Source organism: Nestor notabilis, unplaced genomic scaffold (assembly GCF_000696875.1).
Source record: "Nestor notabilis isolate BGI_N333 unplaced genomic scaffold, ASM69687v1 scaffold156, whole genome shotgun sequence".
In the NCBI taxonomy this organism is placed as follows: Eukaryota; Metazoa; Chordata; class Aves; order Psittaciformes; family Psittacidae; genus Nestor; species Nestor notabilis.
Genome location: NW_009931261.1, coordinates 40341 through 60675, shown reverse-complemented (window position 1 = coordinate 60675; position 20335 = coordinate 40341). Strand labels below are relative to the sequence as shown.

The window sequence follows — 20335 nt, the reverse complement described above, 5'->3', positions numbered from 1 at the left end:
CAGAGCTTGTCCTATTCTATCCTTGACAGCTGAAAAAATACAGTAAGTTCACGACTAATTCACAGTAAGCCAACAGATGGACACAGATCAGAACAACGAGGGTTATTTCTCTCCAGCCACAAAGCAAGCAACTTTCTATGTACCCTTCACTGGGGTCTTGCTTAAGAAAGCCATTTCCATTTCCCTATCTACATGTCAGTGAGGTGAACAAGAGGTGGACATTTCCATTTCCTTTCCTATGTGAGGAGGACAAGCGTATAGTTTATGAGTCTTCCTCTCAAACTCAGCTTCATGTTTTCATACTCCTGCACAGGGATAGTTAGAAAGTTACTGTTCTGAAGCTCTGCTCCTCCTAAAAGCAGACCTTTTCTGAAGCAGGTACTAGTCTATCTGAAGGGAGAGATAAGCTCTGTCCTTCAGGTCATTCTCATGCACCTTTACCAGACAACACTGCTGATCTCAAGGACCTTGTTAATCCTTTTCTAAGGGCTGAAGTGACTTGTAAGACTGGAACCTTTCCCTGATCACTCTTGACAAGAACTTGTGAAAGAGTTTCACCTCTCTTGCTATTTCAAGTTTACTGTAGGTTGGAAGTTTCTTCACAAACAATACTTGACCCGCTGTGCTCACTGATGTAGCTGGTTAGGGTGAGAAAAAGAGCAAGCATTTTTCAACTGCAAAGGGCTTCATTTTTTTTTTGTCATGTTTTTCAATGTTTGTGAGGAGGTCAGAGGAGAACAACCTCCAAACTCTGGGTGCTCAGGATTTCAAAATATCACAACTTAGGCCTTTCTTCTCATGAACAGGCTTGTGAGGACTACAACTACTTGTTTCCCTCTCCACTTGCAGATCCAGCAGGATGGATTCCAGGAATCCTTACTGTTCCATTATGCTGCAGTCTCATAAATAGAGTTGTGTACCACCAAGGACTTGCTGTTTCTTGCATCAGCCCAAAGGATTAATAAGTTTCCCTCCTGGATCATGGATCAGACTCAAGAACTGCACATGAGACAGCACAGAATTTTGGAAAAAAATGGTAACATTTTGTTGCCTTTATTATGTCTTTGCAGCCTTGCTGGGCTCCCAGCCACACATAAAGCCTGCTGATGGCTTTGTAAAGTTGTCTGATAGCTTTTGTTGGCAGAGAAGAGGCGTTGTTATTGTAACTTCCCCCCCTGCCCCCAACCCATTCCCAGCCACATTTAAAGGCCACAGTTATTTAGCTCTGCTTTCAAATCATGGTAAGGCTTTGTTTTTGTTCATGGAACAGGACACGTAGTGTGCACTCTGGGTGCATTAAGTCTTCAAGTAGCATACTGACAATTTTTTTTCTTACAGCAAAAATCCCTCCGAATTCTCCCAGAACCTTTTCAGAGCTTGAAACTAGTGGAGTAAGGATGGTGTAAACATCACACTTCAACTGGTTCAAGCTGATTCAAATGAACTCTCATGAGCTGGATACTGTTTAGAATCTTCTTCTGGTGACCAATGAGGGTGATGCCAATATGCTGGATATCTCTGCAAGAGAATAGAGGATGTGGAAGGTGTTAAAACGGGCTTCTTGTTCTGAACAGTCCCAGTCCATTTCCCCTAGATCCCAATCAATGTGTATGGATATATGCGTATGTATATCTTTGAGAAACAGCTGACAAGTCCTCTGCTTTTTTCTGGCAAACTTGTGTGGATGCATGGGGTGTTGGCAGCACTTGGTAGGTTATGATACAAAAAGAAGCAGTGGAAGTGGGCCATGAAAATGATCAGAGAACTGGAATTCCTCTCCTATGGAGAGAGGCTGAGAGTTGTGGTTGTTCAGCCTAGAGAAGAGAAGCCTCCAGGAGGACCTTCTTGTGCCCTTTCAATATATAAAAGGGGTTTACAGGTAAGATGGAGACTTTTTACCAGGGCCTGCACTGACAGGACAAGTCGTAACAGTTTTAAACTGAAAGAGAATAGGTTTAGATTGGATATAAGGAAGGGTGGTGAGACTCTGGAACAGGTTGCCAGGAGAAATTGTGGATGCCCCATCATTGGAAGCATTCAAAGTCAGGTTGGATGGGCCTTTGAACAGCCTGATCTACTGAAAGATGTCCTGTTCACAGCACAGAAGTTGGATCTTTAAAGGTCACTTTCAACTCAAACCATACTATGGTTCTAAGAATGTTCCCTTTCCTGGCTCCTGTCTTCTATGGAGCAGTTTAACCCAGTATATGTTATAGCTGGTTCTACACATCTCCTTAAAAGTGGTTATTACCTCTGGCAGCTGTGATGAACATTCTGGTGTAACAGTCTCTCTGCAACACTGACAATAAGTTTGTAGTGTACATGGGATCAATATTAGTGCTTACAGAAACAGACTGCAGATGTACAGTGGTATGGAGGTTGTCCAGAGGCTCTAATAGGATAGATGTAAAAAACAGCAGCTACTTTGCTCTGACTTTCCTCTCCTTTTTCATGTGTATGTATTCCTCATATAGCTCTTACTAGATATTTCTCAGACTGCTTTCACTTCCGCATGGAAAACTCATTGTCTGCTCTCTGCTCCAATACTTACTCCAGAGTCATGCGTGATATAACATCAAATGTAATCAGACCAGCCTGGTCAAAATTCTCCTTGTAACGGCCCATCTTGATAGCATCCAACCACTCATGTGCGTTGCTGAGTGAAGGGAAATCTGGAGGACTGTTGCTCAGGAGAGGCTGAGATGGTCTGCAAAAGAAGCAGGTTCTAAAAACCCAAGCTGTCAATAGCAGCTGACAATACCAGTAAGGTAAGAGTTACGAGAGGGAGAGAATGCAACTTCTGAAGAGTGCAGAATGGAGAACACTAATATTTGTTCTTCATGCCCTGATTCCTAAAGTCCCATCTTCATGCCCTGTTTCTAGACTACCTTTTTGGCCAGCCCAAGAAACTGATCCTTTTTTCCCATTTTATACTCTCTCAGCCACATTCTCTTCTTGTTGCCCCAGATCTTTGCACACTTTCTGGGTCTAGACCTGTTAGCTGGACAAAGAGTGACAGTGAAGATGTTTCTGAGGCAGAGATGAGTCCTTTTACCTTTTAACCTTTGTGACTAACTCCCCCTCTCCTAGATGCACTCCTTGGGTCAGGAAGTAACCTATGAGACAGTGTGTTGTTTCAGCTCCAACACCTACCTGATAAAAGCATAGCAGTAAAAGGCCAAAGAAAGGACTGTTTATATGCAGCATTTACTCTTCACCCCCCCACCCCCCTCCCCGTCACCTGAATTGCCCCAAGGCTATAACTCTCTTTATGTGCTGTTTTTGGCAAATTGGACATCACTAGGTATTTTTCTCCTCACCCAGCTTGTCTCTACTGAGACAACATTTATAACAATGGGGAAAAACCCTCCAGGCCAGCCGGATGTAACTCCATCATCAGCCCAACAGCCATCTAATCTTGGCACAATTTACCTCCCCAAAGACTTCTCCTTTGCTGACCTCTTGCCTCTGGTTCCATCAGGCTGCAAAATGCAGTTGGGAAAATATGGGATGGAATCTGCAGTTCTAATTAGTCTTATCTACAGAATTCCTTCCCTCTATAAGCTAAGGTCTTATCTTCCTTCATCATCTCTTGTGATCACACAGTGTTGTGTGATCACAGAATATCTTGTGTAGCTGCACCCAGGTATGTCCCTCTATTCCCTGAAATCCCTCAATCATTCATCCTCAGTGCACCTCATCAAGAGATTCATCTCCCCTCACATTCAGCACTCACAACTCCTCATAGCCCAGCCTGAAACAGGCCTGTTGAGAGACAAGCCCTTTTATTTTTGCATTAAATTCTCATCTCACCTGCTGCTCCCAGTGCCAGTAGCTTTGAGGACAGATGGTTTGCGGATCATTTTATCTAGGGCACTGACTAGTTGCTCAAATTTGGGTCTCTGGACCCGCTCCTTCTGCCAGCAGTCAAGCATCAGCAGGTGTAAAATCGTTGGGCAGTCTGGGGGTGGTGGCAGGCGATAGTCCTGGTCAACGGCATTAATTACCTGCAGGACAAGAAGAACAAAGCTGGGAAAACAAGAAAAAAACAAACAGAAAAGAACAGAGCTGGGAAAAGAAAAGATAAAGAAGCTTCGATCACTTGGTGGTGTATGACCTTCTACTTGAATTGGTACAGGACAGAGGCAGATGTATGTTCTCACCACTTCTAAAACTTACATCCTGATTGGACATGTCCCAGTAAGGCCTCTCACCGTACGACATCACCTCCCACATGACAATGCCATAGCTCCAGACATCACTGGAGGAGGTGAACTTTCGATACTGGACAGCTTCAGGAGCAGTCCAACGGACGGGGATTTTGCAGCCCTAGAAAGCAGTCAGAGAGTAACCAAAAGGTTAGTGAGATAAGGACTATTTGTTAAAATGACATCACTGAACTAATCAGATGCCAGTAGCACAAGTCTGAGCATGGGGTACAAGTCCAGTTGATGCTGTCTTGTAGACATTGTTGGTTTAAATTCAAATGATGTTCAAGGTTTCCACCTTGTTCTATTGACAAGTAGATGAAAAAAAGATGTAGTAGCTTTTAACTTTTATAGCTCTTCTTTGCAGCATTTGAGAGGTGGCAGATAATAAAATCATTTGGAGATCTAAACCCATGTAACCAGTCCCAACCTGCAACACTGAGGACAGATACACTCACTGGTTAGCATTAACTCTTCCTTTTTCCATCTTGACCTCTCTGACTGCAGGTATAACCTACCAGATGAAACACCATTTAGATGTTGGTTCTTCAAAACACATACATCTAGAACTTGTTCCACTTTTCCGTGATTGAATTCTTGTTCATCCTCTGCATATCAAATGGTAGTTTTAATCTGCCTGTTATAGTCTTACTGCTTTTGTAGTATGTATAGCAGGTGTTAGAACTCCATAGGCAATAAGTTCACCTGATGGTTGATTCTAAGACCATAAATATACTTATGCCAGATATCTTTTCTGGAGGAAAAAAAATAACTCTTTCCTCAAAGGGTGGTAGTACAGGATTTCAATCTCTCCTTCAGTCCTTTATAGTTTCTTTAAGAAGCTTTGGAAGAGGAAAGATAACACCTACATCTGGTTACAAGGTTTGTCCTATTCACCATCATTCCACAAAGAACTGCACTGAGATTATTTCACATGGCAGAGTGGATCAGATATTCAGTTATTTTTGTTTTTTACTGGGCTCTACCCCTCTGGTCTTTATGGTCTCAAGATGGACTAAAAAAAGATACACCAAATCAAGGAGGAATATACGACAAAAAGTATAGCCAGAAGCACTGCAGTAACTCACTGCATAGTGGTAACTCACCAGAGCTCCAGTATAGGTGGGATTTGAAGCATCATCCTCCAGGAAGCGGGACAAACCAAAGTCTGACACCTTGCACACAAGGTTACTGTTGACTAAGATGTTACGTGCTGCCAGGTCACGATGCACATAGTTCATGTCTGAAAGGTAGCGCATGCCAGCTGCAATCCCCCGTAGCATTCCCACCAGCTGTAACACACTGAACTGTCCCTCCTTCTGCTGCAAGTGAGGAGGCAAATACAAGGCTTTTATGACCACAGAGCATAAAGCTAACAGGGAAGACTTACAAAGAGCAAGGTAACAGGGTAGGTTTATGAACGCAGTGAACATGCAGCTTAATTTTAGCCAAAATGTGAAGATTCAGGGACAGCAAGTAAGAATGAAGGGTGGGCTCAAAGCAAGGAACCTCAAATGAAGTCAGGCACTGGTGATATTTTTTCTGAAGACAAATCTCCTCTTATGGCCATATTTTCCTTTAGCATTCTACACCTGGTCTCATTAACTAACTACTAAGATGGCTAAACGAACGGGAGCAGACAAATCTGCTCTTACTGTTTTAAGATCTTTACAATGGGTTCTATATAATTCTACACAATGGGTTCATGCGCTCTTCAAAATGTACCTTCCAAAGCATTTGTGGTTGAATTACCATATGAGTCAGTGAAAAAAAGAAGTGAAGCTTCTATGCTACAAAAATGTCTGTATTTACATTACTGAAAAAGGACCAGAAACTCTGAGTCCAAAAATAATCACAAGTTTCATTACTTCATTACAATGTTGAAACTTTAAAACATTCAGTAGAATAAAGTTTGAAAAACATTATTAGAGTGGTAAACTTTGGAGCATGCACGTAAGGAACCAGAAGACTGTGTACAAAGAGAAACACTTTAGTACTCTTTACCATTCATTATTTGAGCTGGATAAGTCTGAAATAATGAGGAAATTTTATATGATGGCTGATCTTTTGGGATATTTTCACCATGTTGGCACAAAAGCACTTACTCTGGTAATTTGCTATTATTTCTATTGCACCTGAAGAGGGTTACTGAGATTAAAGAGAAGAGGAAGGACAGGCAAAATTATCAGATCTGAGATTGGCACACAGCAAGATGAAGATGTAACGGTCATGGGAGACTCTGGTTGTGGTACCCTTAGGAAGGAATCCAGTGATCCATTCTCCATGAACTCTGTGACAATCATGACCGGTCGGCTTTTGGTGACCACCCCCTCCAGATGGATGACATTGGGGTGCTCAAACTGCCCCATGATGCTCGCCTCACTCAGGAACTCCCGCCGCTGTTCATCCGTGTAACCTGACTTTAGGGTCTTTATAGCTACTGTGTATTCACGCTTCCCTGGGTGTTTTAAGCGCCCAAAGCACACTTCTCCAAACTCTCCTGTCAGAGAGGGAAGAAACACACCTCAAATAAAGGAAACACAGCAAAGAATTTTAGTCAGGAGCACTAAAGCATTCTACCGTGGAAGACTCCAAGCACTTCTCGGAAATAGGGTTACTAGGACTGTTTGTATTAAGGTAAGGTTCTTAAGGCAAAGGCTCAGATTGGAGGCTATACCTTCACAGTTCAAATGAGAAGCTCTGAGTCTTCAAAGCATGTTTTAAACTTGGTTTGGAGAAAGCATCTAATAGTAAGTAGGTTAAAATGCACTGTGGTAAAAGTGAAGGTAAGCTATCCTGAGACACTTGATGTAACATGGATTCATGGGTCCATTTCAGGCCAGTAGTGTGCCAGGTCTCAAGGTGAACAAGAAGGCACTTCAAAATCTGCAGATTGTCACACTACCTGATCCAATGACCTCCTCAATCTTGATGAAGGACACATCAATCTCCTTTGCAAATTCTCGAATAGCTTCACTGGGATCTTCATAGGTTGAAGGATCAATGTAATACTTCACTCCAAGTCCTGCAGTGGAGGAGACAGCCCAAAACATCACCAGAATCAAACCCTGAGAGGCATGGCTGTTAATAAGTCCTGAAAAGAAACAGTCCCTTGTCATGTGTTGCTCAAGAACACTTACCTCGTGCGCTAATGTACTGCTGCAGGCGGTCTGTGTATGGAGTCTCTCGCCTTTTACTGCAGGACATAAAGGAAAAGGAAGTCAAAACACACACAAGAGTCTCTCATGGAATGCTGAGGTAGATTTCTCAATGCAGGACTCAAGAGAATCCTTCAATTTAGGGATAGAAGATGGGTGTTAAGATCCTGCCCATCTCTTTGTAACCACAGCATGCTTGTTTTCTATGTAGTAGCTTATTACACCACTATTTGCATCCCCACTTTAGATATGACAAATGGTAGGGCTTCCAGCACTATCCTGAAAAAAAAAAAAATACAGTTTAACATTAATGCCTTGGAAGTTCTCTTGCTATTCAGACTAAATTTGCTTTATAATTTTATAGAATCATAGAATGGTTTGGGTTGGAAAGGACCTTAAGATCATCTAGGTCCAACCTCCTGACTTCTTCTTTTCAATACTAATCTAAACCATCTCCTGTGATGCTTCAAAAACATTCTAAGAGACATTTACTTTAATACTTAATTTGTATACATTCCCCCCCCGAGACTAATTATTTATCTTTTTCTCCTGGTCTCTTAACAGCATTTACTTTGAGTATTCCTTTGCAAGTGTGGCACCAAAAACCAACCACACAAAGTCAGATAGACAGAAATCTGTTCCATGACATGAAATTTACATGTGCAGATCAAAACAAATATGGTCTTTATTATTGTAATATTTACTGCATATATGCATTTAACTTCTGGTAAGAGTAAGTCCTTCTCAGCAGAGGCATTTCTCAGATTTCAGTCTCCTCTTGTATGTGTGTGATTCAAGTATTTTTTCCCCACATTATCCAGTTTTATAAGTTTCATTCTATTTTTGGTTTGCTCTAAACATATTTTCTATTTTCAAATCACTTCCTTTGTTCCCAAGAGTATTTGTATTTTTTTCCCAAAATGCTAATTTACAACCATTTCTAATTAGACCAGACTGTAAATCAAACCCTGTGGTATCTTGTAGTATCCTACTGTAGGCATGGATTTGTGTCAGCTTATACGCTTTGTTGTTTCAGCACAAGACCTTCTAGCTGCTGCTGCAGTTAGGATATGAAGACGGAGTATCATGAAACACTATTACTTTACTAAGAGAACTAATTCTGTCATTCTAACAGGTAACTGTGTTATTCTTGTCAGGCTTATCTCTTGAAATTCTACTAAGGTTGCAAAAACAGTAGTTCTCCTTTCAAAATCTGTTCTGTTCTGGAAAGAAAATGGCTAAAATAGGTGGGTTTACATTGTATATTGCCTCGAAACTGTGTGCCAACAAGTTACAAAAACAAGTTAAAATTATAGCATTTGACTCTACATATATGCAACCCTTTAATGAACTACTTATACCATGGGGTGTTCCTCATTTCCTGCATCTCCAAACCTACTTTTCTCATCAAGGACAAACTTAAAACAGAAATTTGGTATCTCCACTTTTTCTGAATAACTGTTTATTATTGCACATGATCTTTCAAGTATAAATGAATCTATTTTTTATGGTACTTCCTTTTATGTAGATACATTCACAGAAACTCATCAAGGTCTTTCCCCAGTACAGTTTTGGTAATATTAATTTATTCTGAGTTTGTGGGGTATTTTCTTTAGAAAAATATATGCTTTATTGAGTTGTGCACATGTCACATTTCCAGCTGTAACAAGAAATTGTCCTTTTAACAGTTGAAAGCTACAAAAGGAGGCAGCAATGCACATATAATGACATTGGAGAATTCCTTCCTTTCCTGAAAGAAAAATATTTAAAAAGAATATACACAGAAGGAGAAAACAAATGTAGAAAAGGGAAGAGAACAAAAAGGAAATAAATAAAACTAGATGTCACTTTCTCAAGTTAAGTAGATCATACTTATTTTAGGTCATCTAGAAAAGTTAGTAAGTACCTCTTGTGCAGAGGCAGAGTAGAGCAAAGGACAGAAATCCATTACTGGCAATCTAGGGGATTAAGCTCAAACCTTAGTAAATTCAAGGGAGTGGGTAAGGACTTTCTTTTCTTCAAACAACAAAACCCCCATTGGTTACTTTTGTACCTCCACACAAGTAGTGATCTCCTACTTTTTTTTCCTCTTTAAAATTTCTGGCCTCCTTTTTTTTTTCCATAACTGATCATCTCTACATTGACTTACCTGCCCTTCTTTCTTTCCAGAATGGGAAGTGGTATTTGTGCTCTCACCTATATTTTATTACTTAGTGTTCCATGGAACCATTGGGGTTGTACAGATTTTTTATTTCATCACATGAGCTTGGTATTTAGCACATTCTAAAAAGTGGCTCTAAATACTTACTCCACCAGAATTTCTTTCACTACAATGTTTCTTTCTCCACTTGCTTGCCTAAAATGCAATTTACGGTCCCTTCTTGAAAGTGATACATTTAAATACCCTCTGAATACTAAACTTAAAATGCTTCCCTTGTGTTCAAATTGCTAACTAGTCAAATATTAGCTAAGTACATGAGCAGTTTACCAAAGGAGAGGCTCCTCAGATAGGACTAATGGGGCAGCATCTTTCCTTAATTAGAAAATGGCATCTTAAGGACATCTGGATAAATGTAGATGAGGCTGTTTCCCTTGGGACTGGGTAATGTAGCAGGGGTTATGTTCCACTGTCTGCAGTGCACATGAGCAGGTCAAGGAATTCACCTCTTGAAGATGATGGCAAGGATGGCAATGGCAGCAATTACCAAGAAGGCTAGACCACCAAGTGCTGAGCCCACAATAAGCGGCAGTCGGTCCTGGACCATCTCCGAGCGCTCTCCTGGCAAGGAAGACACATGCATACACAAACACAAATGCAGAGGACAGGAACTGTTAGAGTTTCCCTTCTACACAACTAGGTCTCACCCATCCCTACCCGCCCTTTGCTTCCCAGGCTAGTCCTGGCAGTTCAACAGATTCTTTACTTGGTTATCCCTTTACACCTTCAATCACACCAGTGACTGCCTTCCTCCTTCCAAAAAGCCAGTGCTCCCTTTGGATCCAATCTTCCTTTTCCTGGTCCACTGACACTTGATCAGTCACTTAAGTATAGGCTAGCTCTACACCTGGGCTTTGATCCCGTTGTCCCCTATTAATTCAGCTTGTAGATGACATCCGTGAGTACCTTTGATCCAGACCAAATTGTGTCACAAGGTATTATGTTGCTCTCTGCATGAATGGATGGTGATATTGCTGGAAGGCAAGCTTCTGGGTGCATGTCCTGTGTCCCACTTGTCTTTAAGTATTTCACACAGCATTCAGCTGTAAGATGTCCTGTGACAGCTGAAGACCAAACTACAGTGTGTAGTGCTATGTAATGTTACATGCTCCTGAAGAAAGTTCTACTAACACACTGTGGTCCTGCTGGTCTGAGGCACAGAGGCAACAAGGACTACGACCAAGGATATGGCAGTAGTGTAAACAATATGCTCTGAAAGCATGAAGCTTCTTTGAACAAATCTGCATATGCAAATTATGATATACAGAAATACAAGTTGAGTAAGTAGCAGTCCTCCAGAGGATAAGCCAGTATACCCAGGGACACAAGTGAAAGAGTCACAAGCAGATCTGAGTACATAATGGTAGCACCTACCTCCCATTAAAGTCTGGAAATACATCTTTCCACTGTATGGCCCATAGCCCACTGCTGTTCTAGCTCGTACTTGGAAGGCATATATCTTTCCTGGGCTCAGATTTGATATGGTGGCCATGTTGGTTTCACTAGTCAAGGTGAATGAATTATCCTCATCTTCTGTCTGTGAATGTCAGTGATCAAAATGGAATGTTAGACTTCTGGCCACACTGGTCGCTCACCTCATCAAGGAATACTAGTTTCCATGTCATTCCAGTATTTGAATCTTACAGAGGCTCCTAACCACAACTTCTCCCGTAGACCTGACTTCCTCGCCCTTGTTCCTCACTGATGCTTTTAATTCCCTTAAGCCTGGGCTTCTGAAAAAGCTCTGCCAACGATCCTCGGTCCTGACCTAAATAAGAATGAGAGACAAAACTACCTTGTCCTGTGGTTCCTTGCTAAGAATAATAAATTTTGCTTTCTCAAGCTCCAAACTCAACTGTTCTAGTGGAATCCAGAGCAAAACAATATGTAATGCTGTACCCAGGAAACTGCTAGACATCTTACTACAAATAGCAGGCCCTTTTACTGCTAGAAAAACAGTACGCCTGCACAACCCTACCAGAATATTTATGAGAAAGATCAAGCTTGTCTGAGCAGCCCTGTGTACCTCTTCCCCTCAAAATAGTTGGATTAGGAGTCATGAAAGATGTGGATGGAGAATAACTTTGTGTTTGCTACCCTGTAATTTCAGCACATAAACAGGTAATTGACATCCGCCACTTAGTAAATAAAAGAGTGCATTCCTCCTTCCAAAATTTCTGAGAGATGTCTGTACAGGTATAAATGGGAACAAAGGACTTCCCTCCACAAACACATGACAGAATGTTGGAGTGAGTCCAGTTCCAATATACACATTTGGAAACTTCAGCTCCTTCCACTGCTACCTGTGTGACCTGGTGCTAAACTTTCCAGGCTGTTAGCCACAGCTTTTTAGCTTAGATACAAATGTCTTCTCTTTTTTTCATTTGCATTGTCCCTATATGGTTCCAAGTTGGGAAACACATATGGACTGATGTTAGATGAAGCATATGTTATGAACTTTTGTTTTTGCTATAGCTTGCTCCCTCATAACTGAAGCATTTTTCTCCACCTTATTCATCCTGAAAGATTTCCCTGTTCTCTTTTGCATAACAGCTATACAATAATCAGCACTGCATCACTTTCTGCTCACCTTGTCAAAGTAGCGTAGCTGGTAATCCAGGATGATCCCATTGGGCTGGTCTGGCTGAGGCCATGATAGTGTGATGCTATTGGTAGTACGACTCACCTGATGCATCATAGGGACAGCAGAGGGGACTGGAATAAAAGAAAGGAAGGAGATACTGCAAAGATATACACTTAACAATGAACTATGATTGCATATTCATTATGATGAGTTAATAAATTAGGTCAGTTCTTTCTTTCATTTCCTTTCATATGCATTATAAAGTACTTCGCAAAATAATCAGAAGAAATACAGGCACAATTCTACTCTACGGGGAGATACAGTCACTGACAAGTTGGACAGAAAGAAATGAAAAGAATCCACATCCAACTGGTCATGCACAGGAATGATGAAGTTACCTCGACTGTGGCTGGAACATTATTCCAATCTTCGAATTTGTAATTTTTAAATGCAAGATGACAAGGTGTTCAGTGCCACTGCCTTGTTCTAGGATCATGCTTGGACAAACAATGTGACAGTGGTCAGAGCAAAAGCAGAGCACATTCCCTCTCTTCTGCTTCTCCCCCAGATTATAATTCTTTGCCTCGGGAAAAAAGTCTGGGCTATCAGAGTAATGGAGGCCTTTCACCACCAGATCATGGCTGCAAACCAGAAGACAGAGGCAGATGAGAACACTAATGTGTTAAGGAACAAGCTTTGAAGCATTCCTCAGTTCAGTGGTCTCACTTCAGTTGCAGATCAAAGAGAATGAAATTATCTCATTTTCACAGCCTGATATACAGCCTTGTGTTCAGACTACCTCCTGAATCTCAGGCCAATCCCTGTCAAGGACTGTTGCCTAGATATCAAAACTACTGCTGTGTTTGAGACTCTCAGTCCCTCCACGGGCCACTGAACCACAGAAGTCCAATCTGAATGGGCTTCTAACCTGCACTACTGCCTGGAACCACTACCTAAAGGTCACGGTTAAGTGTGCATGTGTAGAAGCTTCACATGCAGCTTTTATATGTTCTTAAATAGCTTGCTGAGTTTCTGTCTTTTGGTGAACAAGACTACCCACATGGAGCTGTTGTTTGTTTGTTAGCTCTCTTGACTTCATTCCATTATGATACTAAGCGCTTATAGTCTGTGTCAGATACTAATTACTGTGTGAAAATGCCCACTTTCGTTTATGTAGAAAGCAAGGATCTGGACATCAAACATAAAAGAGGGCTTTCGAAGCATGCATCTAAACCAGAAAGCAAGCAACAACTTGTGTCTACTGATTTTAGAAATCTTTTGATTGGCCATTCTAAAAGCCTGAAGTTGTTCAGTTCAAGACTTTGAGTTGTGTAATTGACATTACCTCTCAGTAACCTGAAACTCTATTTGGGGTGGTTTTGCTTTTCATTTTTTTCGTCCTCCTAAAAGCACAATTCACATGTTCTGAAGACAACAAAGGTACATGTTTAACAGCAGGCCCTTTCCTGAAGTACTTATTTCTTCTTAAAAATGTCCTCAGAGCAGGGAGATGACTGGTTGTTAAAGCCACTTACATGTGAAGCTTTCTGGACAACGACAATCTACTACAAAAAACATCCATGCATTTTGTATGTTCACTCACACACACACACACTCCCCAAGTTCATGCAAAAACTCAAAGAATATTAGTTTCTTCTTAGGAAGAGGTTTCCAAGAAAAAAAAAAAAAAATCAGCATAATTAGAAGAGCGTTTTTCACCCTGCCACTGTCTGTCCACGAAAGTGTTCTCAAGTTTTGATTTCATTCTGCAAGCAAAAAGTCATGATGCCAAGGAACATCCAGGTAGGCAGCCAGGGAATCCTCATTTCCTAATGGAAGTAACATTTTCAGCAACATTTCAATTTTCCAGAAAAAACATGCAATGAAAAGCTGTCCCCTAACGTCACTGATTTTATGCAATAGACATAAACTTCCTTGATGTGAGGAATGGCACATGATCAAAATCTACAGAATAGTATTTTCTTCTCTCATTAATTGTGGACAAAATAAAAGGATCATTTTTAATAACACGATAAAACTATTCTGAAAGACAGAATATAAATGGGCTCCAAACAGCTCAGACAAATGGGAACCCGTTAAAAATGTAAATGAAACAAAAATGTAAGAGTATAAACAATAAAATGCCTTCTCTCATTCTTACTTCTTTTATTTCTTACAATTGCTTGTCTTTCAAAGGTTGCTCAACTACTTCTCCTACTAATGACAATGTTGAGATAAGAATGGAAGCTAGATAGCAACAATTAACCAAGATCATATGTAGCATTTAAGACACAAATGAATAACACTATTCAAATGATAACGTGTGGGGAATATGGGATAACATTAACATCAAATGTTAACATTGTGTTAACATTTGACCAAGACAGATTCTGCTACATTTTAATCTTGTGGAAAGTTTAACTTCTTTCTGATAGGACACAGCTACACTGCCAAGGAAGAGCCCACTTCCTTGTGGTTTCACATTAAGATTTTGCAGAATGGTCAGAGTTAAATCTCCCCTCCATTCCTGCCCTCCCACCTCTTTTCATTCCTCTCCTTCCCATCTCCAACAATGACTCTTTCCACTCTTTTCATTTCTTCCCAATCCACAATTTTTTCCCTACCTCAAAGGAATACTCAAAGTCAACTAGCAACACTTGACCTATATTTTAGTGTATATATATATATATATTATTTTCACTTGCCTTACCTCTATTATTACTATTTTTGTGTATGGGTTCCACTCATGCCTAACAAACAGGAAAAAATCCTTTATGCCACAAGGTGCCATGTTTTACTATGCACCCCCTAGTTTTACTTGCTCAAAACGTTTCTGTCTTCATTTAAACAGTTGCTGAAACCTGAAATGTGAAAACAAGCACATTCAACTTCTGCTCATGGTGCAGACAGGGCATAGCAAAGACAGAAACTGGAATAGTTTCTTTTTGTGGAGTGGCCATAAACATTTTTATTAAGTCCCAGTCATAACTGGGCAAATCCACTGAAGACAGTAAACACATGTCATTAGGGGACAAATTAAACCTTAAGAGTATTTTTGTTGTTCCTACATAAGAAGAAAACAATATAGTTAAATTCTTAGGGACCTTTGGTGAGCGCTCCAGGTTGGCAATTAGATCAGAAATAAGCAAACAGCTTACCACTTCAGAAAATTCAGAGGACAATGAACACAGAGGCCACACTCCACTTGCTTTACCTGCTGGTTTTAACTTGGTAAAACATAGTAATATGTAGCCTTTAACAGCTCTCTTTATTCCTTTCCTTTTCTGATTATGAAAATGCCTTGCCTGTGATCCTGCTTTTGACAACTAAGACTACTGGACTCCTTTGTCTCTCTTTGCAAAAGCAAACATCTTCAAGCAATTTATCCATTTCCCTTTGTAATCTCATAATCGTACTTGGCATTTAATTCTTTTCCACTTCTCAGACCACTTCACCTGAAAATCTTACATCAGGTCCTCTTAAATTTCCTGGCACTATCCATAACTCTCCTTGTCCCCATTCTGTGTCTTACACAATCCTTCAGATTGTCTAGCTTTCATTTCTGCAGTTCAACAGATTTTTGGTATTGCACCAGATTTTGGTATTCACTGCTCTGAATACAAGTGATGAAGAAGGTTGCTACATACCTCTTCACAGGTACAAGGCAACCTGGTCACAAAACCTTTATTGTCACCTATCTCCATTAGTTCTTATAATGTCTGGATCCAGTTAAAAAGAAAAAAAATCTACTTGCTCTTTAAAAGTCTGCATAGATTTGCTCCAACATTTGAATCTCTGCTGCCTTTATCTCTGCCTCTTCTTTCTAGGAATGTAACAAATGTCTGAATGAATAAATTCAGTAGTGTGCCCCTGGCAACAGACATTACTACATGCTTCAGTGGAAGGCGTAAGGGGAAAAAAAGGACAGGCAGTTACACATGTGCACAGAGGAATTTTTTTCAGTGGTTTTGAAATTAAAACCTGACTTCTGTCCTGAGACATGAGAGGAGATGTTTGTTTACCCCAAGAGATACACTTGAACCTGTTGAAATAATGATTACAATTTTTGTCAGGGTTCTTTTTCTTTAATAATGTGGTTGGATATTAAGTTCCTTGCTTTTTGTCAGGTTCCCCTCTGGAAAGAAGCATAACTCCACTACAATTACATAATAGCCTTTCCTCACATGGTTCATGTTATCTGGAACAGCCTCCCAATATCTTTCTGTATATCCTGACACTTCTTTAGGTATTCACACACAAGACTTCAAACCTGAGCTGAAAACAATGCCCTTTTCTCTTGCCTCATCTCTGGACAGTTTTTCCTTCTGGTATTTCCATGTCATACTATTACTATCCAAACAGATTTTATTATCGCTATCCAAACGGGTTTCAGACGCTTTTTGCTACAGACAGTTAAGTGTTAATATATTAAAGGATGTTTTTCACGACAGCCCTTCTAATTCTGTCTTCAGACACACACTCACTTAAGAGTAGGAACATCATAATCAGACTACCACAGAAAAATGTGATTGTGTAACCAACGGATGCTATCATACTTTGAAGCTGGGCTAGCAGATTGTTTTTTAAGGATAAGCAAACTCTTAAATGAACAGTGTTTTGAAGACAAAGATGAAGAGTGAATAAGTAGCATGGAAAAAAGTAGAACTGTTCCAGCACAGCCTGAGATACCTCTAACAAAGGGGCACAGAGTAGGGAGGAGGATTTTCTGGATTAGCAACTGGAAGAAGTGAGAGAACTCTGACTGATGTATGAGTATGCAGAATACTCAGAAACTGCAAGGGCTGGAAAGTCCTTGGTCATCTTAATTCAATGGAGAGAAAAAATTTGCTGCGGCTATTTATTCTGAAAGCTTATCTTTCTCTAGTCTGCCTTTTTTATACCCTCCATACCTTCCTGTCCCCTCCTAGTCTCTTTCAGAACATAAAATCCTGAAATTACCATCTCTGCTTCTATTATAATAATAGTAATAATAATGTTGTAATACCACAACAACAAGAAGCCATGCTAAAGTGAAAAGCTGCTGAAAGGATAGGAGGGGACATGGATGAGACAGGCCATGTGATGAAGGAAAGAGAGCCTTGTTAGTATGAGCTGTCAGTATGAATTTAGGCCATCTCATCTCAAGCTCACTCCTAACGATCTTGAGGAAGAGCAAGGAAAACAAAAAAACCCAAACATAAGAAGAAGCCATTCAGCACACGTTGCTGTGTGTTTTGGCCTCCCCTGAAACCGCTTCAGTTCACAAGAGACCTTAGACACCCATCACACCCAGAGACACCAAGAGACACCTGAAGGAATACGAGTGGTCAGAAAAGTCAAACAGAAGCAAAAGAAGAGGGTAGATTTGATGATTCCAGCCAGGAGAAAGAAACAGCTACTCAAATTACCCCAGATACATATGAAGGAGGCTGACATGAGAAGCATGAAGAAAGGGAGTTTTTTAGGATCTATGAGGTCCCCAGCAGAAGACAAAGGAACTGCCTGGAATTACCATACAAATTACCCAGCCCTATCTTTTACTGTAAAGAAAAACTGATCACCTACTTGCAGCCAGCCTCTTAAGGGGACCAGTTATTCTATACATGTTCTGCTATGCAGTTAGCAGGGACAGAGAAAGGGATATCAAACCCCTGGTATCCTACCCCAGAAGGAAATTACTGTGGCTTATATATATTCTTTTCCTTTCCATAGCATAGTAGCAGAAATGACAAGATGTGATTTAACCAAGACCATGATGCCACATCTGGTTTTGCAGCATTTCTCTTGAGCTTTCCTGAAGCCTGTTTTTGTAGGAGTTTCTACAACTACACTGTGGAATTTCATTAGAGATCTGTTTTGAGTCTAACATTTACACATCTCTTAAATGTTTACAGACATTTTCTGTCAGTTCAAATTATTCCCCTCTTTCTCCTCCTCTTCACATTACCCCTCATCATATTCTCTCAAGCAAGCTGTGTACAGTTCCTCTCCATACTAGTTTATATATGCCTGTAAAGAACAACATATGCCCATTCTCTTATTGTTGACATGCAGCTGAACTGTATGCCTGTATGTATGTGGCTCTCTACAGCTCTGGTCCTGGCATATGATATTTACAGAAAATCAGAATCTGATTGATGCTGTTCTCCATTTTCCTCCGTATGTATAAAGCCTTCTTTATGCTACCCACCAGTCTGACCTCCTCTTCAACTCTTTACTCTCTCCCCTTCCTTTGACTGCCCACACAAGCCATTAGTATTTTAGTTTAGCCATCCGTGTGGTTTAGTTCCCAGTTAGAAGGATCACAACAGCTTTGATACAACTGTACAACACATTTTAATATTTCTACCATGTAAAAGGAAAAAAAAAATAAAAATTAAAAAAACCATCTCTGTTTCCTATTGACAGGAGAATATTCCAAGACCGCTTATAAGAACAGCAAGGTTGAAAAAGCAAGTACATGGTAGAAGAAAATACATGGCATGCAGGAGAACCCAGACCAATTTCAGTAAAATAGCAATGGTGATTCTGCCTGTGGATCCTTTGTCAAAATTCCATTTAACACCTCTCCAGGAATTGTGAAAACTGTACTTTCATATCCTCTTATGACCCACAGGAATGCACAGTATTCACACATGCCATGTCAGGGTCATGTATATTTAGGCGATGAGTAAATATCGTTGTACACATTCTCTCTTGTTACACAGTGCCTATCTGTATCTTTAACTGTATCTTCATCTTAAGATGGTGCCTATCTGTCTCTCTGTTTTCCATTTCCTTACTATGATATGCAGCAAGGCAAAGGTGGACAGTTTTGATGAAACACTCAATACCACTAGTATTGTGCACTAGAATATGAACTGAAATGAGGAGAATGGAAGGTGGTAAATAGGAACAAGAAAGCATCTCAAAACATAGAAAGGAAAAAAAACTGCAGAGGTGAAAAATGCTATAAAGACTGACTGAAGAAGTTGAGGTGGAGAACAGTAGGAGATAGAGAAGGTGAAGAGGAAATGAAGAAATGCTCTCCAAGAGCTGCTGTGGCAAGCTGATGCTCACAAAATTCCCATCAAACTCTCACAGCGTCGCCTTGTCTTGCACCATGAAGCAACGTGCTTTGTCTGACCTACATCTTGCATTGCCATCTTCTCCAGAGCAGCTTCTGCCCCAACAACTCTTCTCCATATACACCAACATCAGCTGCTAAACTCAGATTTTCTGGCAAGAGGGGAGAAAGGAAACCCCATTCAGAGAAAGAAGGATTGAGAAGGGCAGTAGTGTAATCATGGAACTAGCAGGGCAAGACAAAAAGGACAAAACACGTAAGTAAGAAGACAAGGCTCCGGGATTCCAAAGATCAAATCAGAGATAGAAGTGGACAGAATGTTGGGACTCAGATGCAGGGTTGTCCTCACCTGACTGGCTGGTGCTAACATTGATGGTGGCATAGTGAGGTGCTTCTGAACTCAATTCAGTCACCAAGTTGACAGCCTGGATCTCAAAGGTGTACTGCACACGGGCCAAGAGGTTGGAGACTTGCACGCGGCTTTCTGTCAGGCCTGCTTGACGTGGTTCAAATTGTACGTTGTCCCCACAGCGCAAGCATGGCCCTGAGGACCCTGCTGGGCATACTTTGCAGATGACATTGAAGAAAACATCCTTGCGGCCTCCCAGGTCCTTAGGGAGACGCCAGGTCAGGAGCACACTGGAGCCAACAATTTCATAGCTAAGGTCACGAGGAGCAGAGGGGATGCCTAGAAGACAGAATGAAAGATCAAAATCCTATGAAAGAATGGGATAAAGAACAGATGAACAAGTTGCTTTTTCTTCTCATTTTTACTCTTCTCTAGTTATTTCTCTGAACAAGGCTAAGAAGAACATATTCTTTGCTACATCAAAAATACACTTCCATATATGAAGGAACAACTGTACTATCACATTTTAAGAGAAACAAAATTAAGAAGAAGGGTCTTAGTTTCCAGGGTGTGACTTTTACTTTTTCCTAGAATAGAGAGTGTTCAGGGAAACTGCAAGCCTTTGAAATTTTACCCAAAATTAGTAAAGAATTGTCCTTACTAAGACCTCTATTTCTCTCCTTTGAGTGAGTAATGAACTCAGACTTCAGTTAGCTTGCTCCATCTATTGCAGGAGTTCAACACCAGTTTCC

At 40.6% G+C, this 20335-nt stretch overlaps 1 protein-coding gene across 1 annotated transcript in view; it reads right to left on the bottom strand.

The window, feature by feature from the left end:
• Window positions 1–1362: 1362 nt before the first annotated feature.
• The window catches only part of LOC104406709 (ephrin type-B receptor 5), a 42000-nt gene continuing 23027 nt past the window's right edge, over window positions 1363–20335 (bottom strand). Inside the window, exons 5-17 of the mRNA XM_010015791.1 lie at window positions 19584–19922; window positions 12175–12299; window positions 10959–11121; window positions 10031–10145; window positions 9516–9527; window positions 7349–7404; window positions 7114–7233; window positions 6461–6708; window positions 5315–5530; window positions 4180–4329; window positions 3814–4007; window positions 2552–2707; window positions 1363–1518 (exon numbers count right to left, since the gene is read on the bottom strand). Of these exons, the coding sequence (XP_010014093.1) occupies window positions 1410–1518; window positions 2552–2707; window positions 3814–4007; window positions 4180–4329; window positions 5315–5530; window positions 6461–6708; window positions 7114–7233; window positions 7349–7404; window positions 9516–9527; window positions 10031–10145; window positions 10959–11121; window positions 12175–12299; window positions 19584–19922 (2003 nt within the window). The 3' untranslated portion in view covers window positions 1363–1409. The remainder of the gene's footprint in view (window positions 1519–2551; window positions 2708–3813; window positions 4008–4179; window positions 4330–5314; window positions 5531–6460; window positions 6709–7113; window positions 7234–7348; window positions 7405–9515; window positions 9528–10030; window positions 10146–10958; window positions 11122–12174; window positions 12300–19583; window positions 19923–20335) is intronic.